This window comes from Elaeis guineensis, chromosome 12 (genome assembly GCF_000442705.2).
Source record: "Elaeis guineensis isolate ETL-2024a chromosome 12, EG11, whole genome shotgun sequence".
Taxonomy (NCBI): domain Eukaryota; kingdom Viridiplantae; phylum Streptophyta; class Magnoliopsida; order Arecales; family Arecaceae; genus Elaeis; species Elaeis guineensis.
In genome coordinates this window covers 89,748,869-89,761,362 of record NC_026004.2, presented here as the reverse complement: position 1 = coordinate 89,761,362, position 12,494 = coordinate 89,748,869, and the positions used below count along the sequence as shown (strand labels likewise).

General features: G+C 39.1%; 1 protein-coding gene across 1 annotated transcript; it reads left to right on the top strand.

Annotated features, from left to right (window-relative positions):
* Positions 1–7,288: 7,288 nt before the first annotated feature.
* Positions 7,289–10,260, top strand: LOC105061333 (uncharacterized). Its single transcript, XM_010945346.3, has 5 exons — positions 7,289–7,714; positions 7,948–8,449; positions 8,814–9,015; positions 9,111–9,524; positions 9,809–10,260. The coding sequence occupies exons 1-5, from the start codon at positions 7,363–7,365 to the stop codon at positions 10,142–10,144; spliced, it is 1,806 nt and encodes a 601-aa protein (XP_010943648.1). The 5' UTR covers positions 7,289–7,362; the 3' UTR covers positions 10,145–10,260.
* The last annotated feature ends 2,234 nt before the right edge of the window (positions 10,261–12,494 follow it).

Here is a 12,494-nt window from a genome sequence, read left to right as displayed (position 1 = left end):
GCTTCCTGAAGTATTTCATGCTTGAGTACTGAATCATTGGGTATGCAAATTCTATTTTCGAACCTCAACGAACCATCATCATGTATCTTGAATTCAGATTGAACACCAGCTTCCACTGAATTCCTTATTTTCATTAGTTGTAGATCATCATTCTGGGCAACTGTAATTCTTTCAATGAGTGTTGGCTGAACCCTCATGTTGGCTAATCGTACTGTTGAGTCATATATTCAGATGTCTAATTCCAATTTTTTTATATCCTCCAATAATTGACTTTGATGTGTGATTAAAACTGCCAAATTTTCCACAGATTTTCTACTAAGGGTATCAACAACGATATTAGCTTTTTCGGGATGATAATGAATTGTTAGATCATAATCTTTCAACAGTTCTAACCATCTTCTCTGTCTCATGTTTAATTCCTTCTATGTAAAAATATACTTCAAACTCTTATGATCAGTAAACACTTCACACTGCGCACCGTATAAGTGATGTCTCCAAATTTTTAGGGCAAAAATTACTGCAGCTAATTCCAAATCATGTGTCGGATAATTCTGTTCATATGGTTTCAATTGTCTTGAGGCATAGGCCACTACCTTATCATGTTGCATCAATACACAGCCGAGTCTCTTTTTAGATGCATCACTATATATTGTGAATCCTTCATCTCCTGTTGGTATAGTAAGGATAGGGGCTGAAACTAATCGTTGTTTTAACTCTTGAAAACTCTGTTCACAATCTTCAGTCCACTCGAATTTAACCCCTTTTTGAGTAAGACGAGTCAAAGGTGCAGCTATACGGGAGAATCCTTTACAAATTATCTGTAATATCCTGTCATTCCTAGAAAGCTTCAAATCTCAAAAATACTTGTAGGTCTGTTCCACTGCATCACAGCTTCCACTTTTGTAGGATCCACATAAATTTCATCTTTAGACATGATGTGTCCTAAAAAGACTATTTTGTCCAACCAAAATTCACACTTCTTAAATTTGGCATAAAGCTTTTCTTTCCTCAATATTTGTAGTACACACCGTAAATATTCTTCATGCTCCAATTTGCTCCTTGAATATATCAAGATATCGTCAATAAATATGATAACAAACTTATCAAGATAGGATTTGAATATTCTGTTCATTAAATCCATAAAGGCCGCTGGAGCATTGGTTAACCCAAAAGGTATCATTAGAAATTCATAATGTCCATAATGAGTTCTAAATGCAGTCTTTGGTATGTCCTCTGTTTTGATTTTTAACTGATGATATCCTGAACGAAGATCAATTTTTGAAAAGACTTGTGCACCTTGCAGCTGATCAAATAAATCATCGATTCGGGGTAGAGGATACTTATTTCTGATAGTGTTCTTATTCAACACTCTATAGTCGATACAAAACCTCATACTACCATCTATTTTTTTCACAAATAAGACTGGAGCTCCCCAAGGAGATACACTAGGTCTTATAAAACCTTTATCCAACAAATCCTGTAATTGATCTTTCAACTCTTTCAACTCCATAGGGGCCATTCGGTAAGGAGCTTTAGAAATCGGACCAGTATTGGGTGCCAACTCAATGGTAAATTTAATTTCTCTGTCTGGTGGTAGTCCGGTTAAATCATCAATGAATACATCCGAAAATTCATTTACGATGGGAATATCCTGTAACTTCAATTCATCATGTTCTTTATTCTTTATTGATACTAGGTAACCTCTACATCCCTTTCTTAGCATCTGTCTAGCTTGCACAAATGAAATAATACGTGGAGGGGTGGTTCCTGTACTTCCATCAAAACTGAATGTCAATTCTTTCAGTATTTGAAAATTCACTCTCTTTCCATGACAATCCACAGAGGCATGATAAGTAGCAAGCCAATCCATTCCTAGAATGACATCGAAATCATGCATATCTAGGACCACCAAATCTATCGGTAATTCTCTTTCTCCTATTTTGATACTACATGACTTGCACACACTTTCGGTACTCAAAATACCACCTACTGGTGTCTCAACATATAATTTGATTTTCATAGGTTCACATACTATATCATGTTGTCTAATAAAAGTAATGGATATAAAAGAGTGTGTAGCACCAGAATCAAACAAAACTGAAGCAGGAATACCGGATACAGGAATGATACCTGTCACCACAGCATTAGAGGCCTGAGCATCTTGTTGTGTGAGTGCATAGATCCTTCCTTGAGTTTTCAGCCTTTGACCTCCATTCTTTGTTTGTGTGGGTCTATCCTCATTCCTCTGGGGGCAATCTACAATTTTGTGTCCTTTCTGTCCACAGCTAAAACAAGAACCAGTATTCCATGGGCAATTAGAAGACTCATGCTCTCTTCGGCCACATCTCAAACATCTAGCTATCTCATTCTCACGATTCTTATCATTTGCTAGCTTCTTTGCTGGACCCTTATTGTTCTGATTTCGTCCTTGAGTTTCACCAAACCTATTTCTCTTCTTCTGATTCCGTTCTCTCTCCGCATGTGCTTCATTAACTTTCCTCTCAATTATTAGAGCTTTATTCACAACTGAGGCATAAGTAGTTAACTCATAGGGTATAACTTATTTTTTAATTTCTGTCTTCAGTCTCATTTCAAATTTATGTACTCTATCTTGCTCAATCTCAACTAATCTTGGAACAAACTTGGCTAACTCCATAAATTTAGCTTCATATTCTGCAACGGATCTGTTCTCCTATTTCAGATGAATGAACTCCTGCTCTTTCTGTATTCTGACACTTCGAGGGAAGTATTTGTCAAAGAATTCATCTCGAAATCTCTCCCAAGTGAGTGGTATCCTATCGTGTTCATATTTTTGTTCAAGTATATGCCACCAGTTGTATGCCTCGCCTTGTAACAGATATGCTGTGTAGCGGATCTTCTCTTCATCGTGATATTCTTGCACGGTGAATGCCTTCTCCATTTTCATAATCCAGTTATTTGCTTTCAGTGGCTCGATGGTCCCTTTGAAGGCTGGAGAGGCTAGCTTCTTAAACTCGACGATATTGTTTCTTTGCATCGGATGTTCTCCATGTCCAGGTGTCAGTGGAGGATGCTGACGTGGCTGCGTATGTTATTATTGAAGTAACTGTTGCTGTGTTTGAACTACTCCGATCAGAGTTTGCATTAGTTGAGTCATGTTTGGCTCCTCCTGTACTGTCGGAGTATTTTCGGTAGGATCAAGGATTCTCTCCTGTTGAGATGTGCCGCTATTCAATTGGAGAGTGTTATCACCAAGTAGATTTGATGTCCCTCCTACCGCTCCTTGAGTATTCTTCATTCGTCGTGGAGGCATTTTGACCTATGACAAATTTGAGATAACAACTTATCCTTAATAAGGTTATAAACTTACTTGAGACAGGTCAGATCATAATTATCATAACTAACCTCTCAAATTTCCTAATATCTACCCATCACTCGCTCATTCTATTCTATATATCTTTATCTATCTACTTATGCTCTGATACCATATTAATTGTCACACCCCGATCCGAGATTGTGAATCGAGGGTCATGGCAACCGCCGCATACTCATAGAAATTTTTTTTCATAAGCATGCAAGGCATTTCATCATGATATCTTACACATAAAGTTAAATAATTTTTTAATTTTTAATAATCAAACCTTGATTCAAATAACAAATCAAAACTCAGTGTCCAAAAGAAAAATAATTGTCTGACAAAGTCAACACTTAAAATAAAAGTCTTGAATCAATTCTAAAAAATCCTAAATCAAATGAGCTAACTCCATCTCTAATCGCTCTCCCAACCGGAATCCCGCATCATGCTAATTTTCTAGATCTGTAAAAAAAAATATAAAACTCATCATGAGTTAAATAGCCCAGTAAGCAGTGTATACCTTTAACTGAATGAATCAGGCAATAATACTATATATATCGATTTACTGATAATAACAAAATCAATATGTAATTTCATGAAATCATAATCATACTATCAATCATATATAAAATTCAATTCATTATAATTTCAAATTATACTTATCATCTTAAATTCATCAATTTCTTAGGTTCTTCTTACCAACCATGACTATGACCATATTTTTCTTGTGGCAGAGTCATAATACCGTGTATCTGCTTGCGGTGGGCTGCGAATCATCTGGCAGCTAAGTCTTTTGGAATCGCTGGTCTCGCTGGCGGTTTGTCGCTGGTCTCTCTGGCGACATGTCGCTAGTTTCGCTGGCGACATAAATCCTCAGGACAATCAATTGCCAACGTATATGCCCCCATTGACGGGGTCCTTTACATAGTCAGGTTGTCAAATTCATATCATCTTTCAATTCATATATTATTTTCAAAAATAATATAGATAAATGATATTCGAGTCAAATCAATCATATCATTCTTTATGATCATACATCATAATAATTTTTCAACAAATAATCTCAATAATAAATAATTTCTATAATTAACTTCAATCATAAATAATTTCAACAATTACTTTCAATAAATATTTTCAATCACAAGCATGCCATGAATTTATTTAATTCAAAATTTATAATTTATCAAATAAATTCAATAAAAGTAAACACTACTTACCTCAAAAGAAAATCCAAACTAAGAATTCTAGAAATTTTGAAAATCTTTCTTCGGACCTGACACGTCAAATATCATATTTTTGATCAAATTTCATCGAATTAAAAAATTAAAATTTATTAAAATTTAATGTCCTTATATGGATCAACTTGACGACAACATCCAGGATTTTCGGATTGATCCATGAAAACTCCTCTTATATTTCTTATTATTATTATTATTATATTATTATTATTATTATTATTTTATTTATTTTTTTTTAATTCTATAAATCCTAAAAATTTAAGAGAGAGAGCAGAGAGAGAGTGTTTCTCTCTCCCTTTTCTTTTTCTCTCTCTTTTTTTTTTTTTTTTGGACTTAGGTTTTTTAATTTGAGCTTGGGCTTGGGCTATAACATTCAGACTACATCAGAACTAATGATTGGTTGGCCAAGTCCAAATTCATTCGCTATATGTCATGCTGAGTCAAGCAGTCTAAAACTGGGCTCTTCTCTATTCTTTTGATTCCTAGAAATGAATTATATTTTGCAATCGGAGCTTATTCAGTAAATCTAACTTTGTAGGAATCAACTTATCTGCAAGACTTTTTTTTTTAAAAAATAAAAGAAAAGAATAGCCAATTCTAGTTAGGGATGGTTATTCGCACGCCGGGAAGAAAAGATCAAGAATAAATGAATACTTGGGATGATAACAGGGATGTCCTATGAGTTCTTCACAAGTTAGCACTGCACACCACTGAATTCAAGAGGAAAACAGAGAGAGTCACGCCCAATGTAAAATTGGTGACCTTTTGCCCGAGGCATCACGCCGCAGAAAAGTCCTCATTCATAGCGTCCATTGGAAAATGCTGCTGCAATTTCAACTATTATTGAAGGCTTCCTCATTCCTAGCGTACGTTGGAAAATTCTGCTGCAACTTTTGAAAAATTCTGCCAAAATTAATTTAAACTATTATTGAAGGCTTCCGCGTGTACTCCTCATTCATAGCCTACATTGGAAAATGCTGCTGCAATTTATTTATTTATTTTTTGGGAGATAGATTGCAATTTAAACTGTTAAGGCTTCCCGTTGTACCTGCCACGACACCGCCTTGCCGCCTTTTTTCTCCCCTTTATTTTTAGGTGGCCTCAGCCTAACCCAGCCGGCTTCATCCCATTCTCTCTTGCCGCGTCTCCTTCGATGCCAGGTCAAATATCGTGGGCCATCCAAGATTCCCCGCACCTGGTATCAGATGACGTCTTCCTCCATGGTTTCATGCCCGCAACTCAGCCCCTAGCTGACTCGTTTGTCAGCCCGGCCGAGTCAACTTGAAGACTCCACGACACCTGCCCAAAAGTGATTTTATCTATTAAAATATTTATAAAATTATATAATTATATTATATATATTAAAATAGAGGCATCAATTTTCATCCACCATATGTATATTTTTTTTAAGCATCATTCACTACGTATCCACAACGGGTTGAATTCCAAAAGATCTCACACTTCCAGAGCCAATGCCAGCCTCATCCAAGAGGATGCAAAATGCTTCCTCACCTTTACGAGGCGGGACTTCGAGAGTCCTATCGCCAGCGAGTTTTCCGACAATCAAAATTGAGGAGAATGTGGACAGTGGCAAAGAGGTAAGGGAAGCAAATTTATCATTGAGACCGCCGTTGGTTACGTTTTCGAAGCTCGATGGGTGGAGGTGGCAGTGAAGGGGCAATCAGTTGGGAGGGAGAATGCCAGTGGGATGGAAGGAGAAAGAGGGAGGGAGGTGAGGATTTGACCTTTTCTAGGGTTTGGAAGAGGGGATCGCCTAGGGTGGATTTGGAGAGAGGCGGCGGTCGGTAATCAGAAATCTATAATCGCTGGCAATATATTTGGATGGGAGTTTTAAACTTTCCAGAAGATAAACGGTGGTAAGATGATCTCAATGGATCGAATCACTGGAGATAGCGTCGATGCGACAGAAGAAAATTTCGATTAATCGAAGTTTCACGATAATAGCTTTTGCTTTATGAAGACGACAGTGAGAGTTCTCGATTTTTTTTCTTTTTTATTTTATATTTTAATCTTTAATTAAAAGTAAAAATTTTTAGAAAAAATAGAAAACTTAGAAATTTCAATAATAATGATAGTATTAATGGTATTTTAATAAAAATAATATATTTTAACAAAAATAATATTTTTTTATTTATAATATTTTTAAAGATTAACAATGTTCAGTAATATATTAATACATTAATAAAATAATATTGTAATAAAAATTAATAACGTTATTTACTGATAAATTAAAATAATTTATATATTAATAAAATATATATTAGTTTTTCAAATAACTATATAATTAATAAAATAATATTTTAAATAAAGTATATTTTTTAAATAAAAAATATATCCCACGCAATACGTGGATTATATGTACATAAACATTTTCGCACATATCCGAGTTGGATATTGAGTTAACTCGGAGTTCAGCTGACTCGGTATCCGTCAACCAAGTTTAGGTCGGGTCTCCGATTTTCTGATTTCCGTGGACTGCGTTTGATTTAATGGTGTGATGAGCTCAACCCGGCCCTTACGTTCCTACTCTTGTCTATTACGGCGTGCTGTACATGTTCCATGTAGTTCACGGATTTTTGCAAAACCAAAGGCTAAATAACAGGGGCCGACGCACGCAACCTGGTTCTGCTGCTCTTGTATTATGTTTTTCCTGGGGCGCCCGTTCGTAGTCTTTATATACATGGAGAGGTATTCTAGCTTGCCATTCTATCTCCCAAGTCTCATTGACAGGATTGCATTCATCACATATTGCTATTTCCTTCCGGCATCATGCCTCTTCTTCTTGCGTCTCCTTCACCGTTATCAGTCATCCATCATGCTCAAATTTCCTCATCAGATTCGACGAAGCTCAGTGGCGCGGATGCCGATAGCCCGGTCGAGCCCACCGTTGTTCCTGTGGATGAGTTTGACATGTTTGATCCCTTGAGTAAATGGTTGGATGGTCATGCTGATGATGCTGACAGTAAGCTGGATTGGCTAAGGTCACAGATCATTGGAGCTGAGGCTGAGTTCGACTCCCCGTTTGGTCGGCGCCGCATCACATACTCGGATCACACAGCTTCAGGGAGGTTCTTGCAGTTTGTGGAGGAGTTTCTTCTGCAAAATGTCCTTCCGTTCTATGGTACCTTTCCTGATCTACTAGTTATTATTAGCATCATTACCCTGCTACTACATCATTAAATACTTAGGAAATACTTTAAAGATTCATACTAGAGGCATGACATAAATTCCAAGGGATCCATGAAAGCCAGGTTGCATCTCAAATGAAATCCCATCTCATGGAATGAGCTATAACTTACTCCTAAACCACCACTCTATTTACTTTGGATACCATCAACTCCTTTTTAATGACAGGGAACACTCACACTGTGGATAGCTATGTGGGCCTCCACACCAGCAAGATGGTCCACCAGGCCTCCCAATACATAAAGCACTGCATGGGAGCCGGCCCGCAAGACATCCTTCTCTTCTGTGGCACTGGCTGCACTGCAGCAGTCAAACGGCTGCAAGAGGTGATGGGCATCACGGTGCCATCTATCCTTCGTTCAATGGTCCTCAGCCATCTCCCACCTTCGGATCGGTGGGTTGTATTCTTAGGCCCGTATGAGCACCATTCCAACCTGCTGTCATGGCGCCAGAGCCTGGCCGAAGTAGTCGAGATCGGGCTTGATGAATTAGGGCACATCGACCTTGCAGCCCTCGAGGCAGCCCTCGAGTCCCCGGAGTACTCTAGAAGACCTAAGCTTGGTTCTTTCTCAGCTTGCAGCAACGTCACCGGTGTGCAAACCGACACACGTGCCATTGCACGGATGCTTCATCAGCATGGCGCCTATGCATGCTTCGACTTTGCATGTAGGTATGTACATGTGAATTCCCCTTCCACGACCTTGTGAAACAAACACATCCATAACAGGAGTTTTATAATTACGGTGTTAGGACCACCCTATCTTGCTTGAATGACCTAGCTAGATTTGAGCAACTGTACCTATACTGGTGAATGCCTTCAATTGCACTCTACCTTTTTAAACTGGACCAGGAGCATTTGGGTCAGGTTGTAGCACGTTTGGGCCGTGTCCTCATCTCTCAGGACCAACATCTTAGAAGCCAATTCCAGCAAAACAAACACCAGAAGAGCACAACCTGAGACATTTTCACTTTGCAGTTCCATAACACATTTGATTGTGTTGCAAATTTTGATCATGAATTCGTGAATCTAACAGCGCGCCGTACGTGAACATCGAGATGAAATCCGGCGAGGTGGATGGCTACGATGCGGTGTTTCTGAGCCCACACAAGTTCATTGGTGGACCTGGGAGCCCTGGCATCCTTCTGATGAATGAGGCCCTCTACCGGATCAAAGGCAACCCTCCCTCCACCAGCGGTGGAGGCACCGTTCTATACGTCAGCGGCCACGATGTAAAGGTGATGGAAAACTCTCAGCCGTCTGATCTCCAAAATCTTACACGGTTTGGCAATCGTAATGCTGAGGAAACCGAGACGTGGCGGTTTTGTTGCAGGACACCGTGTACTGCAAGGACGTGGAGGAACGGGAAGACGCCGGTACGCCGGGGATCGTCCAGAAGATTCGCGCCGCGCTCGCGTTCCGCGTGAAGGAATGGGTTGGAGACGTAGCGATCCGCGAGAGAGAAGCTCTCTTCGTGCGACGAGCCATGGAGCGGATCCGGCAAAACCCGAAGGTGCGGGTGCTGGGGCACGTGTGCGATGACGAGCGGCAGCCGATCGTGTCGTTCCTCGTGTACCCGGACGGGACGCGTGGCAGGCACCTGCACTGTGGTTTCGTGACCAAGCTGTTGAACGACCTGTTCGGGATCCAGGGACGTGGCGGGTGCGCGTGCGCCGGGCCATACGGTCACGTGCTGCTCGGGATCGATCGGGCCCGGTCCAAAGCCATCAAAACCGCGGTCGAGAGGGTAAGTGTCTCGTTTACCTCTATGGACTAAGTGGCCTATTTACCGTTTATATTGATGCTGATGCACTGTACACCGAATCTAATTATAACTTCGATTAAAAATTAAAACTTGGGATTGGAGTATGCAGTTTGATATATTTTATGGGCACTATTTGTCTAGATAATACGGAATGTCAGAGTTACATTACGGTTAATTTCTAAATTATAGGTTTTATGTTTCATTTAAAATTACATGGTGGTACGATGACGATGAAGAAACGTTGAGATATTTGTTTCGTCTTTCAGGGATATGAAGGGGCGAGGCCAGGGTGGACCCGGGTTAGTTTTGCATATTATGCCTCGTGGGAGGAGATGGAGTTTGTGGTGGATGCAATAGAGTTTGTGGCAGAGTGTGGCCATCGATTCCTTCCTCTATATAGCTTTGATTGGAAAACTGGTCATTGGGAATATGCAGGTGCTGGACATGTCTTTCCGATAGCAAATGGAGGAGGCCATGGTGGCAAGAATTATGAAGATTATATCGCTACTGCTAGATGTGTTGCCAACTCTGTACCAAATTTATCGGTGGACAGAAACATTCCGAAATGCATTGACCCTCAATTACTGAACTTTAAGATATGAGTGCATTATGTGGTCGAGATCTTTCTTCGGAGGCTTGTGGTAAACCTCATATTTTCTTCTTTGTAAAAGAGAGACTCATATTTTCTTCGTTTCTATAAAGGAGATTACTATGTAAACTATCATAGGACAAGGATTTTATTCCTGCTCTGCCCATTTTCTGTCGCTTCAAAATACCCACATATTTTCCTTAGCGTAAAATTGTAACTACTCGTACGAAAGAAGTATATCTAATTTTCTTTCAAAAAATGATTTTTTTGTAGTTGCACCCATTTAGGTCAAAATCAATTAACTACCACAACAGTGATCAAAGATAATAATATTTTAAATCTTATATTATCTCTCTAGATGAATTTTACTAACCGTGCACATTTGTGTGTTGTATCGTATAATTATATATATTTGTTCATCTATGTATATTGTGCAAGTGCCCTCACAAACTCTAACAACAATTGTGTATGTTTATATATGGTCGCCTAGTACAAGTATGCCGTATATGTGCAAAGTCTGTATGCTTGCCTAGAGTGCATGTGATGCTCATTGTCCTTCTCAACAACTGCATATATTTATGTATAGTGGAATTGTATAACTCTATTTAATTGTGCATATATATATGTATAGTGTGAATAACTCTCACCATCCAAACTGCCTCTCTCAATATGTCTTTTTATATAAGTTAACTAGCATAATTAAGAACTGTGCATATCTACACATAGTGCACGTAATACTCTTCCAACCACACCCGATAATCGTATACATGCTTTACCTAGTAACTATGTATGATGCTCTTCCATAACCATGTATAGCAATGCATTTCTATGCAAATCTATAAATAAAGTATGCATAAGGCTCTCACAGCCAATCTTAACAACTGTATATATTTATGTATGGTCACCTCACATAACTATATAACTACATATAATTGTGCATTTCATGTACCATCTGCATACAACTTTTACTACCCCTCTCGATGGCTATGCATATCTACGTATATATAGTTACTGCTTCTCACAATAACTATGAATATTTATTTAAGTAGCCTTGTGTAATTATACATAATTATGCATATCTACACTACGTGCTAATAAAGCTCTTACCGCCCCACTTGATAATTGTATACAAAGATTTAAGTTCTAGTGGGATAGAGGCTGTCCCGTCCTATTCATTTGAGATTCCAGCATCAGAAAATAGTGCGGGACCCCAAAATATAATTCCGGCCTCTGTTCCGACTGTTCCATCTTCATTCCAACCAGTTTAGGCCCAATATAGCTAGGATGGTCATGCCCTAATTTTTTTTCATTGCCGCATATGAACAGGCCATTCGTCGTCAAGAGGGGAGAAGAAAATGAAGAAAAAAAAGAGGACTAACCTCTTTTTCAGTTGGTGCATCGACGTTGGCATCATCACCGAAGGAAGCACGGTTTTTTCTCTTCAATTCTAATTTTTTGAGAGTAGGGTTCACTAGAAGAGAGGATAACTCGAGAAAAGAAAGAGAAGAGAGAGGAGAGAGGAGAGAGGAGGGAGGCCATCAGATTTTTCGATGAAGAGCCAAGCCAATCGAGAGGGGAGAGGGAGGAGGGAGGAGAGAGGACTAGAGGGGAAGGAAAGAGGGCTTAGGGTCGTTGGGCTTTGATATAAAATTTTCTCCTTCGATGCCATTGATCCGTTCAATTGTGCCATCACTATATTATGCACCTAGTATCAAACCCAAGCCAACGTGAATCAGGACAAATCTTGGACCATATGCACAGTAGATAGCATGCAATCGGGAATTGGTGACATACAAGAGGTAGTGTAGCATGTTATCCACTGTGGGATTTGATGCGGTCTAATTGCACCAGATGCAAGCAATATGAAAGCCGTGCCACAGACCTCCAATCTTATGCCTGTGACTTCATTTGGTCTTTGCGTCCATGCTATCATATTCAATTGTAAATAAAAAGAAAAGGAATCACTTCTGTGATGGGATATCAACATACATTGTACCCATATTTTGAGGGGTTGAGCTTTTGACTCGATTTGCACCTATACAGCTATTCTCATGAAAAAAATCATTATATCTAACATTCATGTGAAAAGAAATTCCCAAGCTAATTTTGTCGGATGAATTCACATGGTCGACATATGAAGGAGAGTTAAAAAAAATAGTAATAGGACTCTCGCGTAGCCGACAGTCCGAAACTCGATATAATTGAAATAATAATCTATCTATTCACGATAGCTGGGAGCTGCTTAGGCGGGGGTTACTCTTTAAGTCGGGCAAACAATATTTACCCTCAGTACCTTATCTTAAAAGTGGGAGGAAGGAAGAAGAATTAGAAGATTGCTCAAATCAAGACTCCAGTCTCCAACT

What these genes read in the sequence shown, in the direction of transcription:
- LOC105061333 (XM_010945346.3), top strand. Translation starts at nt 7,363, where the DNA reads ATGCCTCTTCTTCTTGCGTCTCCTTCACCGTTATCAGTCATCCATCAT. An exon ending in TCAGCGGCCACGATGTAAAG is followed by an intron (nt 9,016 to 9,110) that starts GTGATGGAAAAC and finishes GTTTTGTTGCAG; the next exon opens with GACACCGTGTACTGCAAGGA. An exon ending in TCAAAACCGCGGTCGAGAGG is followed by an intron (nt 9,525 to 9,808) that starts GTAAGTGTCTCG and finishes TTCGTCTTTCAG; the next exon opens with GGATATGAAGGGGCGAGGCC.